The 19,913-nt window shown below is 37.9% G+C and overlaps 1 protein-coding gene across 1 annotated transcript in view; it reads right to left on the minus strand.

Annotated features, from left to right (window-relative positions):
* Window positions 1–377: 377 nt before the first annotated feature.
* Window positions 378–19,913, minus strand: part of PPP2R5A (protein phosphatase 2 regulatory subunit B'alpha) — a 60,242-nt gene continuing 40,706 nt past the window's right edge. The window contains exons 4-13 of the mRNA XM_007672343.3: window positions 19,594–19,686; window positions 14,623–14,753; window positions 13,053–13,112; window positions 11,245–11,353; window positions 10,489–10,542; window positions 6,199–6,249; window positions 5,456–5,575; window positions 5,236–5,363; window positions 3,947–4,048; window positions 378–1,559 (exon numbers count right to left, since the gene is read on the minus strand). Coding sequence (XP_007670533.2) covers window positions 1,424–1,559; window positions 3,947–4,048; window positions 5,236–5,363; window positions 5,456–5,575; window positions 6,199–6,249; window positions 10,489–10,542; window positions 11,245–11,353; window positions 13,053–13,112; window positions 14,623–14,753; window positions 19,594–19,686 — 984 coding nt within the window. The 3' untranslated portion in view covers window positions 378–1,423. The remainder of the gene's footprint in view (window positions 1,560–3,946; window positions 4,049–5,235; window positions 5,364–5,455; window positions 5,576–6,198; window positions 6,250–10,488; window positions 10,543–11,244; window positions 11,354–13,052; window positions 13,113–14,622; window positions 14,754–19,593; window positions 19,687–19,913) is intronic.

Genomic DNA, 19,913 nt, shown 5'->3' on the forward strand with positions numbered 1-19,913 from the left:
CTTCTGCAGCTGCTCAAATACTGTTGACGTGCCAAGAGTAGGCAGACCCAGTCCGTAAAGAGGAAGCAGATGAGGGCTACAGAGTCCGTCACAGAGGCAGATAGAGTGCTACTCTGTAAGCTGCCCAACCTGCATAAGATTTTTGAAATGCAGAGTCAAAAGAAATCTTACCAAGCAATTATTAATATAGAGTTAACGGTTGATCAGCGGCAACATTTCCGTCTACCCCACCGCTTTCCCATTTTTCAAACCAAGACTCTGGGCCCCTTGATTTGCTCTTGTTAATGCTCTACCATTTGAGCTGCAAACCTTCCTGAGCATCTCATTCAAGCTACCATTTCCAAGACTTACTGGCAAAGATGGGGATGTAGAGCACCAAAATAAAAACATAGACTTTATTAAATGCTGCTCAATCCCCCGGTGAAGGTCTTTCATTACAAAACAGTTTTCCACACAACTGCAAATTAAGAGATTGGAATGGTACTCTGATAACAAAGATGTAAGAAATACTTGATCAAGTAAAAACATAAAAGACCTCTATAGTCAACTTTTTCAGTCTTCTATTTAGAAAGCATACTGCATTTCTATTAAATAAAGCCAGGCCACCATTACAGCTCTGCATCACCAAACTAAGATACCCGGGTGCGAGGTAGCGAGCTCGCAGACCCTGTGACGGGAAAAAGGAGAAAGGCATGAGAGGTTAGGGCACAGTGCTTTGCACTACTTTCTAACAATGCCTTCGGCTCATCTGAATGTCACTGGAGGGAGTGGTGCAAGAAGGAAGAGGTTTCTTCAGTTGACTCCTTGCTTTTAGTCGACTGAAGAGATTTGGTTTATTTTCCTAGCTTTTACTTCTTTTCTAGTTGGTTTTTATAAAGAGAAATTTAAGTTTCTTAAAACTGTACAATCTTCAAGAGCAAAAGGGAAAGGGCAGGTTATGTTATTGAGTGGAAGAAGGAGAAGGATTGTACCTTAGTTCTGAGGAAATGCAGCAGAGCTAGAAGGCTTTTCTAGAACTCAACCAAGGTCTGCAGCCATGTGAAAAGCACATAAAAAAAGGGAAAAATGTACATAGCGTACTACATCTATGTGCAACACAATCAAAAAAAAAAAAAAGAATTCAAGTCATAATTCTCACCACTCCCATAATTATCTCACTCATATCATGGATGATAAAATTCATTCACTTCTTTGAAACTTCCGAACTGACACAATAAATCAATGATTAGACAAGGTTACAATATACTGTGGCCATGATGTAAAATTAGGCTATTTTTAGTCCATATTTTTTCATTTACAGTTGCCAGAGAAAAGAATTGGCCTTTTAAATTCTACCATACTGATGAGGTTTCTGTTTTGCAATTTTTATATATTTCAAAAAAGTGTACAAAAGTGTGTCTATCAAGCAGAGGTCGTCATCTTTTTATTTGGCACTTGTTGTGTTATGTGCATTGAGCACATTGTGAGCACTATTCTGCTTCTCAGCCAGTGCTTTCTTAAGCTTCAGATCTTCTAGTTTTTTCCACAATTCTTCCCGTTCCAGTTCTTTCTTTTTCTCTCTGTGGAAAGATCAAAATGATAGCTAGCAGGAGGCCACAATTCACTTTTGGGAGACATGTGACAGGGTCCAAGACTCTTGGACCGAATACAATTTATCTACCATCCAAAGTTTCCTCCAGTAAATGATCCCTCAATCCCAGGAAAATTTTTTTTCTCCTCCTCTCATGTACACACAAAGGAGTTAAGTTTCCCCACAGGGCTGCCTATTTTGCTTACTTCGGGTGATAGAAATTTATTAAGCTTAGTTCTCCCATGTTTTAAGAGAAATATAAATTCATATACATGGGAATCTCTGGGATAGAAGTATAAAAAACTAGAACATGATGGTGCCGATATGTTTGTATCTTTGCCCCCTCTAGTACCACAGAAATGAATTTACACACTCCCTCTAAATGGTTTCCCTCCCAAAAGAGTACCAAACATTTTGTACCATTTCTGCAAAGCAAAACAGTCAAAATGTTTCAATCATTCCACTCTCACCTACCCTGATTCAAGAATCTGAAAGCAAAGGAGTAAAAACAAACTACCTTTTCCATAAAAGACAGAAAATTAGGGTCTCATCTCCTGTTTTTGCTTGAGGAAAAAAATGAAGCCTTCCGTGGTAGGCGTTTGGAGGCACAAGCTGTTTTGAAATGTCATTTTCGTGCTTTTAGAATCCCCAAATTTAGCCATTGTAAGTGAATACCATTCACAATGCTCTCTCCCTCCAGATCTCTTGATTAGAAAACCAAACTTTTTCACTTCACAATGAATCTATTACACTCAGTTGTTGATTTTCATAAATGAGCCAAAAACAGAAAACTTGGGGGCCACCTGGACAATTAATCTGAGGCTTTACTGCTTGCTAGAAATAAATTACCTAACCCAAACCTGCCTAAAATTGCTATCTGTCAATGATGAACTAAGTTAGAAGGCTCCCAAAAGGTAAGGACCAAAATGCAACGAGGAAAAGCTTAGCATAATTTTCCCCATTGGCTAGGCAAAGATGTTGGCTATTAAATTCTGGGCAAGTTAAGCCATCTTTTCTAAATAGCAGTACAAATGTTCTTATTGAGAGGGAAAAAAGTAACAGTAACATTTCAGGAAAAGTAGCAAACAATAGGTGAGTGAAGGCACTTACAACCCTGAATTGTACAGAACTCTTGTCAGTTTTATGTAACTCAATCATGTATTTCATATTTTAATGACTTAAAGTCTCAAGAATGAATCATTTTGAGCCAACTCTCCTCAGGCTGATTTGAATTACCATTCATTCAGATATGATATAGAACCCATTGAGTTCATCCCTCTTACAGGTGCTTTGGGAAGAATGTTAACTCAGAATTCTAAGGCAGTGGTCCCCTAAAGGTCAGAAAGAGTTACATGTTTTCAGCTAGCTTGCTGTGAATTAGGCACTGTGTGGGGGGCGGATAGGGAGGTTGGATGAGATGTCAACAACAATCCAAACTGCCACAGGTTTGGCAGATTGCCACTTTCAAACACAAACCTTGCAGAATCAAAATACCATCTTTGTTAATACCATCTATTTCTCAGCAACTGTACTGAAAGATTAACTGCAGTAATCAACTGTGTGGGAACTGAATACTTAGTAAGCATGAAGTCAACACGCAGGTGCACATGTAGAAAAGCACACATTTCATTTTCAGAAGTACAATGGGGAGCTCTAGAAAATGTGGATAAATGAATTCAGCAATAGGATTGTTTCTCTAAAACTGCTTAGTCTAATGGAGGAAGATTTGGGCTTGGATTTCTGGAAACCCATATTCTGTTTTTCTGTCACTGACTGCCTGGGTCTCTGATTCCCCATCTAAAATATAATCCTTGAGTTTTCTGCTTTACAGGTAAACATTCTAGCCATTAATATATATATTTTCTTAGGAGAAAACTTCTATTAAATCTCCATAATATATATTTTCAGGGAGAGGCACAAAAGAGGAAATGCCTATTTTATAATCTAGATGGAACTGTATATGACTGCACTGCACTTAGACTGTGAGCCCCAAACGGGACAGGGACTGTGTCTGGCCTTGTTAACTTGTCTCTACCCACTGCTTAGAACCAGTGCTTGACATACAGTAAGCACTTAAATGCCATTAAAAAAATAATGAATCAATATTGTTTAGAAAAGATTTATACATGCACGACCTGGGGCATATTTACTTTTTCTGCTCAATTTTTATCTATGAAGAGGGATAGTTGGTGCAAGGATGTCTTAAATATGGCTGTAAAAGAGAATGCAACTGTAAGCAATTTGGTATGTACAATCACTGCATTTTTGTGGCATTTATTGAGTCTGCCTAGGAGAACACTGGTTTTCATTATTCTGAAAATTTAAGTCACTATTTTTACTTAATTGATTGGTTAGGAGAATCATCCAGATCCATACCTCTGTCTTTCTGCTTTATAGGAGCTTGTAAGGTCGTCAAAGAGTTTGCCATTCATTTCCATTAGCGTTTTCAGTACATTATATACTAATGCTACGATGGTCCTGGAAAGAAATGAACGCAGACTGTAAAATGTATAAAGTTGGGAAAGGGGGGGTAGGAGGGGAGTTGGTCAAATGGTTTTTAATCAGTCAATACCCCCCCCAACCCCACCAAGCTGTCAATCATTCACAATAACAACAATTTCAAATGGGAAGAATGGATATTTTTCAAAATGCAAGTTCAGCATTTAGTGTAAGGCCATCTAGATGTGATAAACTTACTCTGGGTAGCATGATCAATAATAACTAATTGAGCACCTATGACAAATAGAACACTATACTAGAGGCTGGGAGCGTGGGACACAAAGAAGATGGGATGTGATCCCTGCTTCAAGGAGTTCACAGTCTAATGGTGGTGATGATGATGGTATTTGTTAAGTGTTTATTAAGGGCCAGGCCCTGTTTTAGGCTTTGGGGTGGATACAAGCAAATCAGGTTGGACACAGTCCCTTGACCCACATGCAGCTCAGTCTCAATCCCCATTTTCCAGATGAAATAATGGTGAAGGCAAGCAAACAAAATGTTTAACATAAAAAAACTGCACGGATGGCCTCACGGAAGGGGCATGGGCTTCAGAATCCGGAGACCCAGGTTTGAGTTCCAGTCCTACCACTGACTCTACTGTGTGCCGTTGGAAAAGTCACTTAATCTCTGGGCCTCCATTTTCTCATCTGTAAATTGGGGATAAGATTGTGAGCACCACATGGGACAGGGGTTTTTTGATATCATACCCCTGTTATCTACCCCAGGGGTTAGTACATAGAAAACCCTTAAAAATCCCATAATTAAACAAATAAATGAGACTAGAAAGCAATTATAAATGGAGCCTAAATAATAAACAAGATTAATGCAGAAGAATGACTTATCAGTGGGGTAACTGGGGGAGGGGGGATAAATCAAGAATTGCCTCATCAAAGAGGTTTTTCAGAAGGGCTGAGGGGGATGGGGGAGAAATGTGGGTCGTTGAAGCTGTGGGTAAAAGGAAGGGTTCTATTTATTCTTAGTGCCCTTCCAAGCTTACTGAATCAGTTTCTGCTAGTACTAACAAAGTTACAGCCAAATTTAAGCTACCGATTGTAATTTTCTGTTAAATCTTCTTAACATATCCTTTAGAATGACCTCATTCTTTAAGTATAAAAATTTAAATTTTAAAATGCAATACGGTTTTCAGAATAAAAGCAAATACATACGGATTCCAGTGTTCTTTGGAGATTTTGTACAAACTGCCAAACATAATCGGCAAGATTTTGTCAATATTCTCCTCAATCAGACTAAGTATATATTCATTATTCCAGAAATACAATGCCCTCTCTGCAACCTGGAATAGATATTTAGAATGTCAGCCAGGTGTTTAAAAAAAAAAAGTGCCAGTGTAAAAACTGAATGGCTCGCTGAAAATATGCCACCAACCTGAAAATGAGAACTTGATACACACTTAGATATCTGTTTGAAGAGAGGTTCTTCAATTTTTTTGAACTGGGTTGGTTCTATAACATCTAAGATTTCTTCAATTTCTCCTAAAAACATCACCTGTGTGGGGGAAAAAAAGCTTTGCTAAATTAAAAAGAAAAAAGGGCCCAAAACCCCAAATGACAAGGTATACCATGACACAGAAAACCTATCAGTGCAAAACTGAGGAGGAAACCTAAGAGTTCAGTAGATAAATTGTACAGTCTATCTAAGCTGAAGAGACATGTAAAATATAGCATATGCCAGAGCTGCCAGCTGCAGCTCTTGTTCCCATACATGCTTCATCATCTATTATTTCCTTAAGGCGATGAACTGTGGAGTATCCCCGCTCCAGCCCCTTCTGAGCCAGTGCTGCCCCAGGAGGTGTGGGCTGGGGAGGAGGTGGCGGGGCAGGCCAGGCCCCAATCTCCAACCCTGCCCTCATCGTCTCACACTCACTCCGCTCAACTCGCTGCCTTCACTCGTCACCAGCTCCAGCCCAAAAGCCTGCTCGCCGTTCCAGTAAAAGGGAGCTATTCTGATTTGCGGCTCTGAGGCTTGGCCACACTTGGCAATTACATGTTAATAACATCCCCATGATGGATTGTGAAACACAATATTTCCAGCAGCAGAGATGAATGGTTTTGAAAACGCTGAACTTTCTTTTAGTTCTGATGAAATACAGTGCATCAACAAAACCTTACCTCTTTCTGACTGCAAGTTTTGGGCCAAAATTTGAGCAATCCTCTGATCACCTGTGTTAGAAAAACATGTAACACATGAGTTAAGCCAAAGAAGGGTTTTAAATCGACATTGTGTTAAACTGTTAACAGCGATAATAACTCGACAGATTTTCAACAGTAGGATTTAGTGGCAGTTTACTTTTAGTGACAGACTACAATAACCCTGTTACCTACTACATTAACTGAATTGTTTGTCTATGGTTAAACATCCTCCTGATTTTTTTTTTCATTCTTGAAAGGCAATGTTCAGAATCCAAATAGTTCAACATACTGCTTTTTGGACAATGAGTCTCCTTAAAATCCACATGATACTCAACTGAGGATGAGTAATAATCAAATCTTTATTGCTTTTGTTTTTTTGGACTCGACAGATTTTTTATTATGCTGTAATAAATCAGATCTCTTATTCTATGTAGGCAACTTGTAACGCTTTCCAAGGGATTTAATTTCAGAAGACTATATAAAATGAAACCAGTCCAGATACGGATCTCTGGTACACAGGTGATAGAAATTTATCTTTTGAGAAGGTACCACTGTCCAACAGATTTTACAAATATATTTACTTAAAATGAGGCTTCCTATACTAGCAGATTTTTAACTGGAATTAATTCTGAAATGGCAAATAAATAGAAGCTGTACTTTTAAAACAGGATTTGCAATTCAAAGAAAAAATATCTACATTACTCAGAAGATTCAATGCCCTCTATAGCTCATAATCTGACTCTGCTTGCCACCTATATTTGTCCACCCAATTTTACTTTTATTCTCCCTATATTTTGTGCAAACACAAAGACTACTTAGCATTTTTTTTTTTAAGAAAAATGGTACTACTTTTCCAACAAAACATGACAAATATAAATATGCAAACTCTATAGCTGTAACAACGTGGGCTGCTATTTGTGGCAATGCCAGCAAAAGAAATTTGAATTATAAAAAGATGCTGGGGCAAGTGTGAATATATGAAATGCCAGAATATGACACTAGGTATCTCACGCATCCCTTACATGATGGGAAACGTTTCTTGTAGCTGTTGATTACTGCTCAGACTTTTCAGGAATTGCACAATGACAGATATAATTTTTCAAATCAAGGTTTTGGGGGGTTTTTGGGGCAATAATTGGTTTTTTGCCTGCATTTTGGCCCATAGTGGGCCATAATTCAGTGGCCTGAATGGAAGAAATCTGGAAACACTCAATTGGGTTGAACAGAAGGTCATCATTTCTCTTGCAAAAAACAAAAGGTTCTAGAGAGGCACTTGATTTGTTATTGTTAAATTTCTGAACTACTCTTTACACAATAAGATGATCATCAAAGGAGTTACTTGGAGGGAAAATCAGAACCAGATTTCCAAAATCTGGAAATGAAACCAATAATAGAATGGAAATTCAAGAGAGTTAGAAAGTACTGTGGGAGTCAGCACACGCGCAGAATAAACGAGCACAGTAATGGTTCACTTATCATAGTTAAATTGTATTTAAATAAGTTATCTGTATGGGTGGGAGACGACTGGACAGCATAATACAAGACAATCTGTTAATAAAACAACATGGGAAGCAGCATGGCCTAGTGGATAAAGCATAGGCTTGGGAACCAGAGGATCTGGGTTCTAATCCCTGTTCTGCTACTTGTCTGCTGTGTGACCTCGGGCAAGTCACAACTCCTCTGTACCTCAGTTTCCTGGAAATTCAGAAATGGAGACAAATTCAGTGCCCGTTCTCCCTCCTATTTAAGGTGACAGTTTCGTGTGGGACAGGGCTCTTATCTAGCCTAGTTAACTTATATCTACCCCAGCGTGCAGAACAGTGCTTGACATAGAGGAAGCACTCAACAAATACCATTAACAAATAAGAATAAAACATGCAGACATACAACATTTTTCATAAGTGACCTATGATTTTAAATTCAAAAGAGTGACAAAATGTCAGTCTTTAGGCTTTGTCTAACTCTACCTACCCCCTAATCCTGGCAAGGCCTGCCAAGATTTAGCCAGACCTAGGAGAAGCCACCACCTCACGGGCTCTCAATCCTCTTCTCCTAGGATGATGTATGATCAGTTCACTACCCTGTCTTTTCCCAGGACCTTCAACTGATGTTTCAAGGGACAGTATTCTGAAGTGGACAGTTTGTCAACCTCTTATTCCAAATAATTAGAGGCCAACTGAAATAGTTATTTTTGCAGCTTGGGAAATAAATTCAAAATCCTTCTGGCCCATAATACTCTAGAGTAAAACAAAGTCAAATCAGCTTCTTAGTGTTTGCAAAAGCATCAACTAGTTCCTATCAAAAAGTGGTCACTTACAAGGCTTGTATATTATGAATCAGGATTGTTAAATTTATACAAAATAGCACAACTCAAAAATTTCCTGAGCCTTACAAAATTTGCATATACATTTATAGACTATGTGGTCTCAAGTGTATCTGCCAGTCTCTTTATATTCTGACCTGTGGTTTAAAAATAAATAATGCCTTCAGGGGCCTCCAGAGGGAATTTTGAATCTGGAAGTTAAGAGATTCCAAAAACAGGGTAATGGGGAAAATGATCTTTCTTTTCCCTTACATGGGAAAAGTTCAACCCCAAGTGAAATTACAACAGCAAACCCAAGTATTTTTTAAGTACCCAAGGGATAGCCCTAAAAGGTACACTACGTAAAGGAAAGGATAATTTTGGTAATTCAGGAATTTTATTAGTCTTCACGGACTGCTTTATTCAAGAACATTTGGCTTTATAATAAATACTAAGCAAGCTCTTCTGTGAAGGTCAAATAGTTTTATTATTAACTATTTTATCCATCTCTGCTTAGCTCTCTACCTTTTCACTATAATACACTGTGTCAAGAGCACAAACATTAAAAAAACCAATTGCTCACCTAATAGAGACCCCATTGCTCATCTGAGACCACCCAGTTCTTACCTATCCTAAAATTTCTTCTTTTTTTTTTTGGCAAGAATAAGCAGTGGAATTCTTTGCTTAAAAAATGAATATTTTGAATGGCAAGACAAGCCATCCCCATTCCAAGATTAGCTTTGACATCAAGCTCAAAGAAACATTTCTTCACCTAAAAAAGACACTGGATATTTTGGGCCCCACAAATAAGGAGGATGAACTGTAGAGATCGGTTCCCAGATAGGACCAGAAACCCATTCAACCTCGAGCCAGAGTGAGGAGTGCTGGCAGAGAGGTGGGCTTGACTTCACTGTGTGTGCTCATTTGTGTAAGTTCTTTCGCGTGCACGCTTTCTCTCTGTGTCTCTGTCAATCAATGGAAATTACTGAATGCTTACAATGTGCAAAGCACTGGACTAGGTGCTTGGGAAAGTACAATACAGAGTTAGTAGACATGATCCCTGCCCACAACGAGCTTACAGTCTAGAGGGACACACAAATTACAGAAAAGGGAAATGGATATGTACAAAAGTGCTGTCAAGGTGATGTATCAAGTGCTTAAATGGTAGAGCTCAAACTATGTAAAAGCAATCAGGGGAAATGGGCCTTTAGAGGTGGAAGTTTAATAAGGCTTCAAAAGGTGGACAGAGTGGTGGCCTGTTGGATATGATGGGGGAGGGGGTTCCAGGCCACAGGGAGCTTCAGGCAAGGGGTCAGCAGTGAGACAAATGAGACTGGGGTACAATGAGGAGGCCAGCATCAGTAAGATGTCTTTCTCCTACTAAAGGGAAGGTTATCTGGTAGGGTGTGATAGGCGTGGGTATGCGTACAAGTGGCATGCTTGGGGACAGGGTAGATTGGGGGGGGTGGGGGGTGGGGGTGTGTGTGTGTGTGTGTGTGTGTGTGTGTGTGTGTGTGCGCGCCTGTCTCATTGTGTCTCCCTCTCCTCTCTTCCTTTGCCTGAATCTTGGGTCTCTGCTACTGCTTCTATGGAAGCCTCATCCATCTACTAACAATGTGTCGGCAAGAAACACTGTTCTAATGATTAAGTTCATTCATTCAATCGTATTTATTGAGAGCTTACTGTGTGCAGAGCACTGTACCAAGTGCTTGAGCACTGTCATTTTTCCCATCTATAAATTCATCTGGTTGCTGAGCAATTTACAAGAAATGTATTAATATTTTGCAAAGTGAAGTCCATGTACAAATATATAGCCACATAAATGGTCTACCCATAGAAATGAATTAAAATGCCAGGCTTAAATGAAATACATCTGCTTGCCAACTCTACAGTGATGAATGAGAAGAAACAATGACAAGCAATGTTACAATACAGAACAGAAACATAAAAATAAGTTTAACACTTACCGGTTCTGTTAATGTCGTGTCTTTTTCCAGGAACTGAACAACACAATAGGCCAACTAAAAGAAAAATGACAATTTCACGAATATCACTGGGTGAAATGACATGTTACTAGTGGTAGTGTGTAAACTTACGTTACATTTCTCTTTCAGGTTATTTTGTCAAACCACTAAAGGTCATATCCTCTAGACTCTAAGCGTGTTGTGGGCAAGGAATGTGTCTGTTATACCGTTGTGTTACTCTCTCCCAAGCACTTAGTAAAGTGCCCTGCACACAGTAATTGCTCAATAAATACAACGGATCGATCTTAAAAAATATTACTTTGCCACCTAAATATGTGAAAGTTTGCAGTTTTCCTAGATGTGTTAATTTCTTTAACAATATTTTTGTACTAAACATTATTTCTAAAATTCAACTCCACTGCCCTCAACTCTTCCTAACAATTCCACAATTAAAAAGGACACAGCAAAGCCAATATTTTGGCATTCGTTTTGTGTAACATATTGGTATACAGTATTTATATATGGATTATCCATTTTCATATCTGAAATTACATACAATTTTAAAATATTCCAATTTAAAAAGGATAAATTAACCAACGGGAGTGAAGAGGATTAATTTTCTTACAAACACTACTCAATATAGGGAATTAGTAAAATTACCTGATTCAATTGAATATTGTCAATATTTTTCAATTATTCTCCTACAAAAATTCTGTTCTAAAAGCTCATATTCCATTTACTTTTTTTTCATAAACCTACCTGAGCATGAAACAAAGCTAATCCTTTAGCAGTGTGCATAGGAATCAGAACCTTCATTAAGAATTGCTTGTGTTCTGCTTTCAAGGGGAGTGCAAATCCATTGATGATACTGGAAAAAAAATTGGACAGTACATTTTCCAAATTTTCTTAAATAGGAAGACAAAAGAAAAACTCCTAGTACAGTGCTCTGCACACAGTAATCACTCAACAAATACAAGTGATGATGAAAAGGATTATTCAGAATGAACCCTGCTTTATACTGCCAGGCCAATCTACATACTCCAAGTGGCAAAATACATCCCTGTAATGTTTAAAGAACACCATTACAATGTCTTTCCTTTAGGTTTCTTTCACGATACCGTTATTGCATTTTAATACTGATATCCCCTGTAGACCCATTCACTTCAAGATAACACTTGAAGACCCCTTTTCCTCTGCCTCTCAATCTTTGAAGTGTTTTGACTGACTTGAATAGAGTGATTAAAGCCCCTTTAATTTAGCATTAGACAAGAGGCAGCATGGCCTAAGGTAAGCACAGAAGGCTGGAAGTCAGGAAACTAATCCCAGCTCTGCCAAATAGTCTGCTGTATGCCCTTGGGGAAATTACTTAACTGTCCGGTGCCTCTGTTTCCTCATCTGTAAAGTGGAGATAAGAAACTGATAAGATACTTTCTTTTCTTACCTCTTAAGCATTCAAAACCCAAATGGGACAGTGTGTCTGATCTGATTATCTTGGCTCTACCTCATCATAGTGCTTGGTCCATGGTATCCCTTGATAAATACCATAATTATTATTATGATAATGGAGGATTTACTTAATATTCAATAATGGCAGCCTCTTAGTCTGTTAGCAAAGGGTGCCTTTGAAAATTTTGCATTTACCAAATAGACATAGTAAAAACATCTGATTCAAAAGTCTTCTATTACTGGTATATATTTACATTACCATGTAATGTATTTTTTGTGATCAATTTTTTTGGATCTTGGAATGCCCTCAACATTTCCTCTAGAGAATTTACATTTCATCTTATCCTCTTTTGCTTAAAACACTACTTTCAGGGAACCAATTAAGATTTCTAACTGGAGGACAGCTGTATATAATTGCCAAAAGTCTGTCTTCTCAACATTTGTGAATTCTATGTACTGTTATTTTTAATCAGGCAATATTTTAATTGCTGGTTTGTTTAAAAGTCTCTCAACAGGTTGAGAAGTGGCCGGTTTTCCTCTTTGCAGCAAGATAAAAGGAGATAATGACGTCTCTCTACTATAATAAGTCTCCTGTTCTTATTTTATTTGAAATACCTTGGACAACATATTTACAAGTGAAAATTCTTAAGCAAGTTTTTTCTCTCAAATTTAACCTTGGTTCTTTAGGTTATTCCATGCTATGTACTACTGTGGAATAGTGGACAGATATGAAACAACTGATATTGGGTAATTATGAAAATTGTTAGATAAGTCACATGGTCTTTCAATGGCTGCATAAAGAATTAAAATCTCATCAATATCTTCACCAACATTCTTTATAGTTAATTTCTTTCCCCCCTCAAAATTTTGTGTTTCAATGAAAGTCTGACAGTTCAGAGGATAGGAAACCAGGAAATAAGCCTGTTCCAAAACAGATCTACCACCTGACAATATTTTAAGCTGCTGGATTTCTACTAAGATATAATACAATTTCAAATGAATAACTATTTCTTCTTTATTTATATAATATGAACTACCCCCTCCCATATTATGATTATCATATACAAAGTATTTGTGAATGGTGCTTCTTGGCAACAGTGTGCAAGTAAAAGAAAACCTACCTTCCTAATATCTCAAGGAGTTCAGCAACACCATTAAAATGTTCTGTTTCATATATAAACCTGCAAATTAAGATAAAAAGGATGCAGTGTTAAAGAGAGGAAAATCAAAACAGAAGTTGGTTACTAAAAATATCTTCTGTTCTACAGATGGCTACTTTGCTCAGCACTTATGTACTGAGCACTTATCCTTATATTAGGCTGCTTCTTCTAACCATAACTTTATGCCAGTCTCTGCCATTAGACTGTAAGATATTTGAGGGCAGGAACCATGTCTATTTCCACTCTTGTACTCTCTCAGGTGCTTAGTACAGTGCTTTATACACAGTGAGTACTCAATAAATACATAAATTGATTATTAGAAAATGTTGAAGAAAATAGAAACCCATCAGTACATTCTGAAGTGTCTCTGAATCTGACAGAAGAAAAGCCCAACCTCCTGCAAAACAATACCACAGCACCTGCTGTTTTCCAACCTATTTTTGAAAATTTAAGAGAATTTAAAACCAAGAGAACATCTTACCATACTTACTCCAAATCTTACAGTTAGGATGGCTGCCTGCAAGCTAACTTTTTTAGACAAGTAGTCGGCAAACAGAAAAATGTCATATAAATTATGTTCCTCAAATCACTTACATAGAACCAGACACACTTTATAAATGCTGGTTTTACCCAAAGTCCACCAGTTGCTGTCTTCTGGAAAGATTTTTCTTTCTAATTCTTTCTATTTTTTGAAAGGTCACAGCTGTAAATTCCATACTTTACATGAAAAAGCTACCATAGTAGTAGCACGATATAGGATGAATTCAGTTGGTTAAGGTGAACAGTGGGGAGGCGGAAGCATGCATCCATTCAGCCTGAAGTCCCCTTGTCTCCAGTGCTCTGGGAGCCACCAAGTCCCAGGCCTGCCTCCCCCTGCCAAGGGATATGGGAACCAAGCCTGCTTTTGCCAAGTTTAGAATGCTGGAATGGCTGTTCAGGTCTGCAAGCAAGGACTGTCTGCCTGGGCTTGTGATATACCTGAAAGTTTCCCCTACTACTGTTGAGAAGAGTCATTTCTTTAAGGCCAATATTTCTATTTTTGCATTTTAACTTGCTTTCATTGGGAAAAGAAGTGGCCTAGTGGGAAAAACATGGGTCTGGGAGTCAGGGAAACTCGGGTTCTAATTCCAGCTCTGCCACTTGTCTGTTGTGGGTCCTCGGGTGAGTCACTTACCTTTTCTGTGCCTCAGTTTTCTCAGCTATAAAATGGGGATTCAATACCTGTTCTCCCTCCCCATTGGACTATGTCCAACCTGATTATCTTGTATCTAATCCAATACTCAGTAAAGTGCTTGGCACTGATCTGTGTCTATCCCAGTGCTTAGAACAGTACTTGACACGTGGTAAGCACTTTAAAAAAATACCATAAAATATTTAGGGGTTAACAAATACCACAACTGTTATTATTGTGCTTGCTGAACGCACCTGTCCTTCCCCACTTAGAATGTGAGTCCACTGTGGACTTCAAACTGATAAGTGATTTTCTTGTAATTATTCTAGCAGTTACTACAATTATAATACTTTTTTTTACCTGAGGAAAATGTTGTTAATCTGTTTTCTGATGAATGCTCTTAATCCAAGGAATTTTCCATAAATTCGATGAAGAACTGTCTTCAGGAAGTCACGTTCTCTGGGATCTTCACTATCAAAAAGCTCCAAGAGCTTTAAAAAAAATCTGAGAAATTACTTTTAAAAAATAATCAAACTAAACAGTAATTCTACTTTGTAACTTTGTCAAAACATTAGGCTATGTATTTGAAAATAGAAAACAACTTTAGATTTAAATTTCTGTTCAGAGCTACTCATTGTAAATACTAGACCAATGCTACTAATATGATTTTTTTTTCACTAAAGCTACACAGTTTACAAACACTGCACTAAATTCATGGGAAAAAACAAATGAATTCAAATATTCACTACACTGTCTACAACAGGATGAGCTAGAATTCCTGGAACTGCAATGCTTGACTTCCACTAACATTCCTTTCTCATGGATATGGATGGCTTTCTACATCATGTAAGGTTGAAACCTAATCAAAAATTTAATTTTGTTTTTTGTATTTAATGAGGGATTGAAGTGATTTTTAAAATTCAATAATTTGGGGTGAAAACCAAATTATTAGTCGAATGTCAAAGGTACACATTCATGTTAAAAATAAGATTAAAAACATTTATGCCCTCATTTGTGGCTTCGGCAGCAGCTACAATTAGGCAAGAAAGACAGTACTACAAATTAAATGTTATATTCAGAATAACAGCAGTAGGGGTAGTATTTTTGAGCATCCATTTAGAGCAGTGCGCTTTACTAAAGTCTCGGGAAGTACCGCACAAAAAAGTGATATGTTCCCTGCCCAAAAAGAGCATACACTAACACGAGAGACAAATGCAAAAATATTCACAGCTACAGTGGTCAAAAATAAACAACTGAATACACATATATACTTGAGTGCTGAGGAGTATAAATAAATAAGTGGAAGAGTTGGCTGGTGAAACCATAATACTCAGGGTGTGAGGAGATTAAGTGGGGAAGCCTTGTCGGACAAGACAGGATTTTAGGAGGGTTGTGAATGTGGGGAGGGGAAGGTAGGAGATCCAAGCCAGGGCTACAATGTGAGCAAGGGGACAGAAGTTGGAGAGCTGTCAGCTAGGTAACAACTAGAAGACTGGAAGGTTGAGAGGAGCAGAGACAGAGAGTAATATTGGGAAATACTGGGTTTAAAGAGCAGATAGAAAAGATGGGGCCAGATGGGTGAAAGCCCTGAAGCCAAGAGGGAGGAATTACTCATATTCAGCTTTCAGACACTTCAGATGGTAAATTTTAGAAGGAAAAATGGAAATTTTACTTAAAATTTCAGATAATGACCACAGGACCACAAATTCATATTTTTAAGTCAAACTCTCAAAAGAAATTCCAAAAATTCACACACACACTGAAAAAAATAACCCAGCCACTAAAATAAAGTTGGTGTTCTTTTCTACTCAAGCAGCAAAACATTTGCTTGTTCTGGGTATGTGGCTACTTTTGCAGGATTGTTCTAATTTGTTTGAGACCTGTTAAAACAAATTCAAAAAGGAACCTGGATTCATTTTTCCTATAGAGTTAACTATCTAGTGTTCTAATTTAATTATTTTACTTTTCCAAGTGGGGGTGAATCAAGTAAATGGAATTTCCAATGTAAAGAATTATACTGAATTACATAGTGGTAACGTATGTTTTCACTATTCATTTTGGATAGAATGTGAAGACAGAATTAGGGAATGTTCTTCAAACAATTTGTACCCATCTAGATAGACTATAAACAGAGTCAGAAGAAATGGTTGAGGACATACCTGTGATATCACACAAAGGACTAAAACACGTTTTGCCAAATGTGTGGTTCTTCCACAAAGCAATATCCACGTTTCATATAAACTATTTGAAGTTATGCCAGGATGTGCCTTACAAAGTACCAAATAAATTCCAGCCTCAATACTGACATTCAACCTTTTTAGTTCTTTTTTTAAATATGCCAATCATATTAATTTTAAAAAAACATTCTCAAATGTTTCTCATTGTAATCACAAAGCTACTAAAATAGCACGTGACAATTTAATCTAAATATTTCCCAAGAAATCTGACAAAGTGTAACTTATTAGGCTATTACATATGTGTTGCATACCATATTTCTTGTACAAATTGCTACTGTAGTTTGGGCACACTAATGTGGTCTGATTTTTCACTTACTCACAGAGAAGCTTTCACAGTTCTGGCAGAATGCATGTTTTCACTGTGCATTCGTGAGGACACAATGGCGAAGTTTTGCAATGTTCTTCTGACAACGAGCATCTATCTGGATAGGGGTGAATTAATGTCGGAAGAAACTGTCGTGTGCATATGAGCCTCTTCTGACACTGGGTGCATTTTACAACAAGAGTTTTCCTTAAACCAGGGTTCTGCAAGAATGCAACTCCAACATTATGGAAAATTTGGTATATCTTAAGTGGGCAAAAAGATATTCAATTGTCAGTACCCTTAATTTCACCCTCAGGGACAACTTCCTTGAATACCAAGTACAACTACATATAACGCACACATACACGCACACATGTATGTACATAAAATATGGCATATGGCATTCAGAGCAACTACATCATGATTCTTTTGAAACCGGCAGCCTTTGACTTTAGCCACAATTTTGCAGCAAAAGTTAAATTCTACTGTTAGATTGCAAGGTCTTTGAGGACAGGGACTTATACTGTACTCCTCCAAGGGCTTAATTCAGTGTTCTGTTTCCAGGAGGTGCTCCAAAAACAAATATTCTGACAGCAAACCAGGGGTGCCAAATTTTCATTCTGAGCAAAGCAGGGCAAGAAATTTGGGGTGGAGAACAGAATGTGGAGCATTGAAGGGCAGGACCCTGTAAGCAGAGGATCTAGGGAGTAGAGCTTTGAGGGGCAGGGAGGAAGAAGGCAGGAGGGAGGAAAAGGAAGGGATAGGAGGGAGGCAAGAGGAAAAAAGAAGATGGGGAGGGAAGGTAGGAAGGAAAGGAGGAGGAAGAGGAGCAAAGATAAAAATGGGAAGGAGAGGAAGATAAAAGTACTTACTCTTCCCACCCTGCTGTACCTTCCTCCTCCTTGGCCACCACTTCAGTTGTCTTCCCCAGGTTCTGGGGCCAGAGTTTTTTGCAACCAACCCTGGAGCCCCATGAGGATAAGCTTTCCAACCACCTCATCTTCATGGGGCTCCAGGGCCAGGAATGAGACAGGCCTCCCAGGCCCTGCCCCAGAGCTCAGGTGAGACAGAGAAGCGGGCTGCCTTCTCTGATCCCAAGGAGTAAGGCAGGCTAGCTTTTTGCCCATCTTATCCTAAAAGCTTTAGAAATGAAGCTAATGATTTCACTCCTTCAAATCCTTATACGGACAAGGGCCCTTCTGCCCTTACGGGACTGGAGCCTTCGGAGCAAACATCGAGTTTCTTCTACGTCTACTATAAAACTTTTGGCTATGTTTTTAAAAACAACAATGATGGAAAAAAGGATTAATAATAGGCTAACTCCTTTCTGCTAAATTTGGCCTGTATGTGGTATAAAATATTAATATGGATTTAAAAGATGGAAATTTCTAATTACATCTACATGGTATTCTTGAACCCCGGTGAAATTACCCATTAACGTTCAATGTTCAATTTGCTCCATGAATTTAGACTTAAAAATTGGAAGTGAATGCCTAAATTACATGGAACAAAGTATTTTGTAATTTTTAAAAGTGCCATAGCAATGTATACTTACAAAATGCATCCTCCATACAATAAACCTTTCCATGGTGATTACAAATGGCAAAGGAGAGTACTCCAACTCCCTTTTACTGATTACAGGTGGACTGCACCCCTTCCAGAGGTTATGTTTGTGGAGCTTCCACAAACCCAGATGTGATAAGCAATTTAACCCTGCCACAAAAATCAGGCTGTGTTCCTGCTGAAGTGTCCATTTCCCTGTGAAGGGATTCCCATTGTTGCAGCAGGAAGACCACTAAGGAAAGACCTTAACCATTTTGTTCTGTGGCTCATTCACACTTGAGCCACAAAACAGATATTTAAAGAGGTCCCTGAGAATAAATGAAACTATAAAACCCAAGCAACAAGTCAACTTGTAAACCAATTCCTCTATAATGCATATTGTCATTACTCATTTTGGATAGTGCTATTAGGGAATTAGGAAATATTCTTCTAACAATGTGCATCTTTTGAGACGGAACATGATGTGATCTTAGAAAAGGCGGTAGGCACATGGTTGTCCAAGTGTATGTACTGCAACAGATTTTCCTTGATGTAATGTTTATTAAGAACATAGCCCATTTAGAGGGAAAAAAGGGCACTTGAAAAACCAAGTACTTTGATGGTTTATGTCAATACTTTCAGGGCACTTAAGAATCAGAATTTGTGTACAGTCTTAAACCTAAAATGACATTTTCAACAAAATTGTTCTATTGGGTTATGCCCTGTTTTCTAAATTTGATAGTTCAAAGACCCAATTTGTACTGTACTCTCCCAAGTGCTTAGTACAGTGCTCTGCACACAGTAAGCGCTCAATAAATATGACTGAATGAATGAATTGGTCTTCAGGGGAAAACTGGAGGAAAAAAAAAACAGAACGCTGGGAATGCCACAATTTACTTTAATGATTTCAGAAGCAGCTCTATCTTGCTTAAAAGATTTCTATATTCTCTATCCTTTTGGATGTAACAAGATATTGGGAAAAAAGGGGGAGGGGACACAAATTAACAGTGTTGCTAAACTAAAAGCCACAGTGCATACTTTACAGATACTTAAACTGATGTTTAGAAACAAAAAATGTTAAAAAGGTTGAATAAGATATTCTTCCAGTTTTAATGTCAAAGGGTTACTGTGTGCAATTATACAAATAAATGAACTGGACTTCTTCCTTCTTAGATTCCCATTTTAATCTACAAAGTCAAAAATCAATGTTATTACTATCAAGGAAATGTGAATGCAAGGATTACTTACCTGCTGTACAAATTTCTGGTCAATGAAACGCTTTGCAATACTTGGCTGGAAATCAGGGCTTTCCAGAAACCTCAAGAAGAATTCATACACCAACTATAAGAGTAACATGAAATTAAGATTGTGCACATTTCTATGAGTTCACTTTTAAGGACTAACAGGCTTAATTTATATACCACTGTAAAAAACTTCATTCAATTGGATCATAGTACAGTTCTCTGTAATTGATAATGAATTGACCAAATATGCCCTCCAATCAACTGTTAAAATAACGCTTTAATCTCAAGAAAGAAGTCTGTTTTATAAAACAGCCTTAAAAGCCT

Source organism: Ornithorhynchus anatinus, chromosome 19 (genome assembly GCF_004115215.2).
Source record: "Ornithorhynchus anatinus isolate Pmale09 chromosome 19, mOrnAna1.pri.v4, whole genome shotgun sequence".
Classification (NCBI taxonomy): Eukaryota; Metazoa; Chordata; class Mammalia; order Monotremata; family Ornithorhynchidae; genus Ornithorhynchus; species Ornithorhynchus anatinus.